General features: G+C 44.6%; 1 protein-coding gene across 2 annotated transcripts in view; it reads right to left on the reverse strand.

Annotated features, from left to right (window-relative positions):
• The window catches only part of Jazf1 (JAZF zinc finger 1), a 323,397-nt gene that overhangs the window by 47,301 nt on the left and 267,787 nt on the right, over window positions 1-8,309 (reverse strand). For both annotated transcript variants that reach the window (XM_031381937.1, XM_031381938.1), the window contains exon 3: window positions 5,296-5,492. In XM_031381937.1, coding sequence (XP_031237797.1) covers window positions 5,296-5,492 — 197 coding nt within the window. The remainder of the gene's footprint in view (window positions 1-5,295; window positions 5,493-8,309) is intronic.

Here is an 8,309-nt window from a genome sequence, read left to right on the forward strand (position 1 = left end):
TCTGGAGGGCAGGCCTCACAGCCCTTCCCAGGAATGCAGGTCACATTAGGGAAGCATGGCTCATCACAGGGATCCTTAGAGTACTCACACAAGCGGCCAAAGGTATTCCCATCACACTTGCAGCTGGTCACCTCAAGGGAAGAATTGCCCTCTGTGCTGGTCTCATGGTACAAACACTGCTCCTCCTTACTGCAGAAGCAAGCCACAATCTTGGGCTGGAGTACCGATGACAAGTTAGTCCTGACATTTGTCGCTAGAATCTCCAGGGTACATGCTTCTTTGGATGTCGGTGTCCACTGCAAACTCCCATTTTCAAAGAGCTCGAAGCCACGACAGTTGTTGGAGAGGCTGAGTGTGACATCCTTAGAGTCGCTGGTGATCTCAGTGGTCACTGTCCGCCCCTTGTAGGCTTGAATCTTGCTGCTGCAGTTGATAAAGGGTGGGTACTGATTGAGTGTGCCGTTCACATGCTGGAACCCACTAAAGATCGAGTTGGTGCTCTGTCCAATCGTTCTGTTCCCCATGGCCAGAACGTCAAACTTGCACTGTGTGTCGCCTTTGCACCCGGAGGTCAAGTCTTCACCCAAGGCGCTCTGATTGACAGTTGGGACAGAAAGATGGGGGTGAACTTGGCAGGCAGGGGATCTGTCCTTTTCCCCAGGAGGCCTGTCCTGTTGACTTGCCATGTCATTCCATAGTGAAAAAGGGTCTCCTCGGAGCTGTCTAAGGGGATGATGGAGCCATTGGGCATCCTGAAGTCATCTTCTGGATTGTCCTCAATATTGTATTTTTAAAAATGACTTGCTGTGATTTAGGAACTTATGCAATTTTTAAAAATGTTTTTCATTTGAACAACTTACTGTAAAAACAACATAAAGAAATACTAAAGAGCATACTAATAGGAACAGGAAATAAACTAAAACAGTACAGACGTTTCTGCAGTAATACCAGTCTATTATTCATCTTTCCAACTACCTACATTTACCAATGCAATGTGAAGATGCTCCCATCCCATTGATGGTGACCTGTGATATTGCTGTGAATGGCTGCTGTGTACTCCTCTGGTTACTCTTTATTAATTGGTGACCACTGAATTTTTTAGGTCTCTTTATAGATTCGATCTAGATTAGGATCCTGTGAATTAAGAACAGATCGAAGAACTCAGACACTGAAAGGATATCACAGTAAAGTAACGATACATAATGCCTGACAAGCTTATTTGTATAAACTCTACCACCCTGACCAATTTTGAGGTGACACTTTAACAACTAGCTTGTTTGTAATCATGAATATGCAAGTAGCAGTTCTCTGGAGTCACCTCACCCTTAGACAGAATCTTAATTTAACTCATTAAACTATATCCAGTAGTGTGAGCAGTGAGTGTGGTAAACAGAGGTATGGTCGGCTGAGGGTGAACTGCAGTTCCAGGGCCTTTATGTGCCTTGTGTTTTGAGTCTGGCAGAATCAAGTTAAATTGCTGGATTGGTTGGTTGGCTGGCTGGCTGGCTCGCTAGCTGAAGGTCTAATAAGAATTTTAAGCAGCTGGGCATGGAAGTACTCATCTATGATCTCAACATTTGGGAGGTTGAGGCAACAGGCTCAGGAGATTAAGGTTGACCTAAACTACAGAGTGAGTTTGACAGTGGCTTTGGCTATCATAAGACCTGTCTAAAATACCCCTCATAATTCCCCAAAAGATAGTCAGTGAAAGACAATGAAAAAACAGTTTCAGAGGACAGCCTTTGCTTTCATTGCTTCTGAACTGCATGGCTGTGAGATGTATGCTGTGTGAAGGTAAGGCTGACACACAAGGCATTGGATCATAGCCCTGCCACTAAAGCAATGCATCGGAGACCTCCGACCCAGTTCCCCTGTGTTATCCTGGCAAGGACTCCCATGACTGAGAACGGTGCCCTGTGTTTCTGCACTGAGGGTCTTACGCTCCCCCAGACTGCTATATGCTCTCAAAACAGGGAGTTTCAGTTTGCAAATACTCACACCTCAATCAAAACAAAGATCAAAAGTTGGCCAATAGCTGTCAAGATGAGTCAGCAGGTAAAGGCACTTAAGCACTCGCTGCTTAACCTGATGACCCAAGTTCAATCCCCAGGACCCACAGAATAGAGAGAATGGCTCCTGAAGATTGTCCTCTGATACACATAAGCACATACTCAAGTGTGCACAGCACACACACACAATGTTATGCAAAGAAATTTCAGGAGGGCCATAGACAATAAGTCCTAATGCAGAACTTCCAGACTCCTGAACACTAATTATTACAGGAACAATATCAAAGGGACACTCTGGGTATGGCGGTGTACATTTATAATCCCAGCTCTCTGGGGGAAGAGGCACGAGGATCAAGAATTCAAGGGCAGCCTTGGCTACATAGTAAGTTTAGTTCAGCCTAGCCTAAATAAGACCCTGACTCAAAATAACAACAGCAACAACAGATGTTTTAAAGACCTCAGTGTAATACTAGTTATGATGGCATCGCGGCAAACCAGAAAGAGTACATTCTCCAAAAGACAGCCACGGATGGGAATGCAGAGTGCCACTCACAGATCTCCTTTACCACACATGGGGACAGCAGTATGGCCCTGGTGGAGGGCTGAGCACAGAACCACACAGAAAGAACGCAGCGAGCATGAACAGTAAACAGGAATGTAAGCTGCCTTCCCCCTTAGAAACTGCTCTGATACTGTCATTCCTAGAGGACAAAAATGGGACTATTCTGACACCTTGTTTTCAGAGAACTGAACTTCATTTTTATATTTTTCTATCTCTATGATGTCAACTTGTGCCTGTGTAATGGAAGATGCTCACTCTCGCTGAGACACACCATGCCCACCTGTCCCCATGGTGGCAGATTCTCCAAGTCTATAAAGCAAATGTCAATGCCCAAACCACCTAAAAAACATTTGAAAAACTAGGCTCCAGGCTGTTCAGAGAGCATATCTTTACAATATTTATAAATGAAATGTTCTACAAAGTGACCACTACTTCCAACCCAGGACTGCACCTTGAACGTGAGAGCTGGAAGAGTGGACTCAGGAGGCGGAGCTGCAGGATATTATTTACAACCTGGCAATGGAAAAGGCTAGAACCACATGAGTCAAGCAGAAAGGCTGATCCCCTAGCTACAGGTAAAATAACATTCGGAACAGCGAAAACACCCACAGCCAACACTGAGCAGGGCAGGGGCTTAAGAAACCATTTCCCCTGATGATTTTTGATGTTTATGTGGAATGTTCTTCAAGCAGCAAATAACTTAACAGTGATCCTGACAGACTGAAAATGATACATCTTTCCCAGGACATAAATTAATTCTTTTGGTGGGAAATTGCTAAAATGGACAGTGTCATAAATTTTTTTTTTATAACCAAAGGAAAAGAAATGATTCCATTTCTTGCAAAAACTCTTACATGAAAAATACTAAACTCTCACTTCGAACTGTCCTGGTTTTCATAGGGCTCAGGGAGCCTGTTTCTAATTGGGGCAGTCCTGTTTACCTGGTGTTGGCCATGAGTCACAGTCTACATTACCTCAAGTGTGAAACACATTCTGCTGGAGACTGTTGGCCCCCACAATTCATATCCTACCTGAATAACTACTATAGGGAACCCCAGAGAAAAGGAGCCAGCACTCTCCATGCCTAGTTCTGCCACTCTTCAGATTTACATGGCGGATAACACTCAAAGACTCTGAAAGCCAGTGTTCATAATACAGAACACAAGAACATCCTGAGGCCATACCCCCATGACCCAAAACGTTAAAATGATGCCAAGTCTTTAACTCAGCCTGTAATATCTGGTAAGCTCCAGTATTCTGTGACCTGATTAGGGTAGTGGCATTTATGAATAAAGAGCTCGGAGAAAATTCTGGTCCCTTACTTGCTACACCTTTCCGGTCTTCAAAGTGCTCCATCATGGCTGAACTGAGGATGTCCATCCATCATGAGATAAAAGTCTCCTAATAACAGTCAGGAATCCTGGGAACTCTCTGGGGCCTTCCTTGGGGTGTAATCATGCCCACTGAGGACCCTCCTTTAACTCTGTTGAACTTAGCATCTTCCCAGACTCCGGGGAGTCCCTTACCCCAATATTTTGCGAATTAATGAATGAGAAGTAAAACTGGCCACTTCCCTTGATAGGAAACGAGATAGGGAACTATGGGACCTGCAGGTCTCAGGCAGGGAGGCGATGCCAAAGGGATGCTGGTGCCATCTTAAATGACTTTTCTCTTAGGATTGGCCAGAATCTCGAACATGATCCCTGGTGTCCTGGGCCCTGCCACCACCTCAGCTTCCTCTTCTGTCTCCAATGTTGCTTGCTGTGGGGCATGCAGGCTCACCCACGTGAGGCTGTCGTACAATGGAACACACTTCCTGCCCCCTTTTCCAGTGACGCTCCTTCCCCAACTATGCCTTACTGACTGCACTGCTCTTCCCATGAGCTTCTTCCGCTAGTTGACCTGGAGCTGCTCATGTCACTGAGTTCTAGATGACACAATTCAAGACAACAGCACTGTACTTATGTGTACTTCTCTGATTAGTGATAGTCCATGATCCTACAATGGGAGGGGTGGGAATCTGCTTCTCAGATAAAGCAAAGAAGGACCTTCCCAGTCTCCAATCCCTGCTCTATACTCTGCCTTGAAGGGAGTACATGAGCAACTCAGGGCTTCCAGTGCCCTCTGGATGCTCCCAACCTGGTGAGATAGAAGGGTGCTGTAGCAAACAAATGAACTTAGCAGAGATCTACTAAGAAACTCAGTTGTCAGGCCCACGAGCCCCCCACACTACAGTCTGCTTTAGGCAGGAATTGAGTTGATGTCTTTATCTTCAGCTCCGACCCTCTTTCAGTGTTTAATCATCGCCACACTTGGGAAGGTGCCGATATTTACCAGGTGTAAGATGGAAATGGGGCTTGCTCATTTCTGTAGCTCACTCTCTGACATGTAGGACCCACATGACTTTGTTTCTCATTTAATTAAGAAAAATTTCAAGAATAAGCAAAAATTGGGAAACAAGTATAAGGAATGTCCCAGCGTCCCACTGTGTACAGATGAACTGGCATGGCACCTTACCCTTGTCCCAGGCAGAAAAATGAGCAAATTAAACAAGGTTGCCACTTTACACACAATAATGGTAAGGTCTTAAAAACCTATAAAATTATCACTACAGTCAGGCACATATTCTGTAATGGCTTACAGGTAACAAATAAATGAATGGACACAGTGTAAGGTGAATAAAGGATCCAAGTTGTGGGTCTGAGTCCCCAGCTAGGGGCTTACCTGTTGGAGTGCTGCTGCGGAATGAAGAGGAGGGAGTGATGGGCGGGGTCACAGGGGGAGTAAGGCTTCCGCTGCTATGGCGTGGTGGAGTGGACACATTCCCTCGAGACACGGAGCTGGACAGGGTTAGTGAAAGCTTCGGCTGAATCTTCTTCTTCAGGGATTCCTGTTCTCGGCGTGCAGCATCTGTCATGAATCTGAAATGAGAGATGCAGGCGATCAGCCTTGGAAGAAGATACCTGACAGTGGGATCTGATAGATGCTCTGCCCTGGGGAAAAAAACCTGGGAGTAGGTCATCGAGTCTCACGAATGTTTGCCCTTTCCTATGTAATGGAGTGACCTTCTAGCTTGTTGCTCTTGAGTTTCTTCCAAATTGAGCCCATATCTTTGCCAGGAAGCCTCGATATGGATATGTACCCACCCTGAGGCCTTGTGTTTCAAGTGCTTTTCTCTTGGGAGGTTCTCTCTCTTATACTTGGAGGAGACCCAGCCATCCTTAAATCCCTAGCCATTCCCAAGCTGGGAGCTTCCTTCTTGTTGAGGACGGTGGCACTTAGTGCTTAGATCACTCACTGACACTCAACGGCTACAGTGTCAACTATCTGTTCCCTTTAGATGTTTTTGGCTCTGATTCTCCTAGTGAGAATTACTGGTTACTTGAGGTTTTATAGCACACTGCCAAGCCCTGCTAGGCTAGCAGCTGCAGAATGCCTCATCAGACCAAGCAGAGTCTAGAGGAGGCCTGAGAACAGGGTGAGGTGGAAGGTCAACAACCTACCTTGCCCACAGGCCTGTTTAACTTGTGATTTTCCTACTCAGAAGGGAGGTCTTACATCCTGCATGGCTCATCTGGACATGAGAGGTATTGTCCCAATGTTTGTGCTCTTATTCCTCTATAATCTATCATCTCATAGTCCGTGCAACAATCTGGAAATGGTAGTCTTTACCTAAAAACCAAATGCTTTCCATATTATTGGCAGGCAGACCTTGTCAGATGCATTTCTGGATGTTGTCACGATGAACATGGTGATTACAGAATATGAAAGCATCCAGGTGATAACAGACACTTATGTCTACCTAAGCCGAGAAGTGGCACTACTGTACCTCTCACATCTTCCCCATCAGCTGCACTTTGACCAGTTTAATAGTTACTGTAAACTAACAACATGGCACTTTACCATGGCATCTTCCCACATCTACTTAACATGCTGCTTACAAAATTCCTGAGTGTTTTTCTTCACTATGTCATGAACTTTTGGAAGTTAACAGATAGTTCTTAGAGTCAATTACACATACAACGAAACAATAGCAATACTGTTCCAGTGTCTTTAAATTCCTACTTTTATATTTGGAACAAAGATGGCCCACTCCTTAAATGATTCAGGCAAGGAGAACTAGATATACAAATGGACTTTTCTACTTTGAGCTGTACAGGAACTTAGACCATACTTTGACAAAGTCCTTAGGTTCAGTGTATAAGACAGGGATCATTTACATAACAGTGACTGAGAAAGGAACCACAGTGCAGTGAGGGTTGTTTGCACCCAGGAGCCTGAATTGGCTTCTTCTCAAGTGAAAAACTAGTTCTTCGGTTCTTCAACTGCTTTCCTGGCTTCCTCAAAACCTCTATTCAAAATATAGATGCTCAGGGGAAAAAAGGCAATGAACTGCGGTTTCCTTTTATTATTTCAAGTAGAACCACTAACTAGCCCAGTGCTAAGTGTCTCAAACTGGGGTGTGCTGTGTGCCAGGGAGTGGACAAAACCATAGTATAACCACCCAGCTTCTTCCAGGAAGACCAGTTGTACTCAGTGGTGGGTAATTCACATGGTAAGATAAACACAAGTATTTCATGGGGCAGACAAAAGTTTATAAGTTGTACTTTTGCTAAGAATGCGGTATTTGGAGTCACAGGGCCAGGGTTAAACCCTGCTGGATTACTGACTGTGTGACTTGAGGCAAAGTAACATAAGCCTTCCAGACCTCTGCCTTCTTATATTCAGAAGGAGACTGAAGCTTGATAGCTCTTATCTGATGTGTTTGAGAGCAGAAGATTTAAAAGGGTTTTGAATTTTAGAATATTTGCATAAACACTATCAGTTGAGCATCACTAATAGAGTCTGAACTTTGGAGATTTTGGAATATTTAGGGTTAGGGATGCTCAACATGCAAGGACTGCAAGTAGAGATGTGTCGTTCTCTTTCTATGGGAGAATTTGATCTTCGTTTAATTGGCGATCTGCTAGGCTGACATGTCAACATTCGTAAGTGATAACTGCAAGCCTCATTCTAAATCACCATCTGTATATACTCACAGGAAGTCTGGTATTCTCAATAGGGCTTTGTAAATGGGCATCCTTGTGAGACATCAGGTACCATGTCTAGGCTGCTACAAGAGCTCTGACTGTGGGCGGGGCCTCCAATGGCAGGGCAGCTCCTATTCCTGCTATCTGACCTGAAGCAGATTCACACTTGACAGTGGACTGTGTGAGGACTGAATGTGGTGACCCACTTGGAATATAGCAAGTGACTCAGAAGCTGCTTTTCTGCAAAGAACCACAGTGTGCTGTCTTAATACTTGGTCAGCCTCACTCAATAATGACACATTCTTTGAGTTGTTTCTAAAATGAGTGAGCAGAAATCTCACCCATGGAGTGGCTGATGGGAATGGGCCTGGAGAGGGTATATTTGGTGTCAGGTAGAAATTGGCCACTTTCTCTTTGGTTTAAAATGTATCAATACCTCACAAATAAAAATAGAAGACGAAGGTGTCAGTAAGTCAGGGTAACTTTAAAGTAAATGCCCTTCTTAGCTCAGCTAGGAAGCAGTGGGCCACACAGCTTCCTTCCCAGCCACAATCACCCACCTGTGGGGAGGTTGGCTGCTGATGACAATTTATCTTTGGCTTGCTTTTTGGGGGTGGAGTAGGTTTTGAGACAGGGTTTCTTTTGTTTGTTTGTTTTTTGTTTTTTTTTTTCAAGACAGGGCTTCTTTCTTTCTTTCTTTCTTAATTT

This window comes from Mastomys coucha, unplaced genomic scaffold, assembly GCF_008632895.1.
Source record: "Mastomys coucha isolate ucsf_1 unplaced genomic scaffold, UCSF_Mcou_1 pScaffold20, whole genome shotgun sequence".
NCBI lineage: Eukaryota > Metazoa > Chordata > Mammalia > Rodentia > Muridae > Mastomys > Mastomys coucha.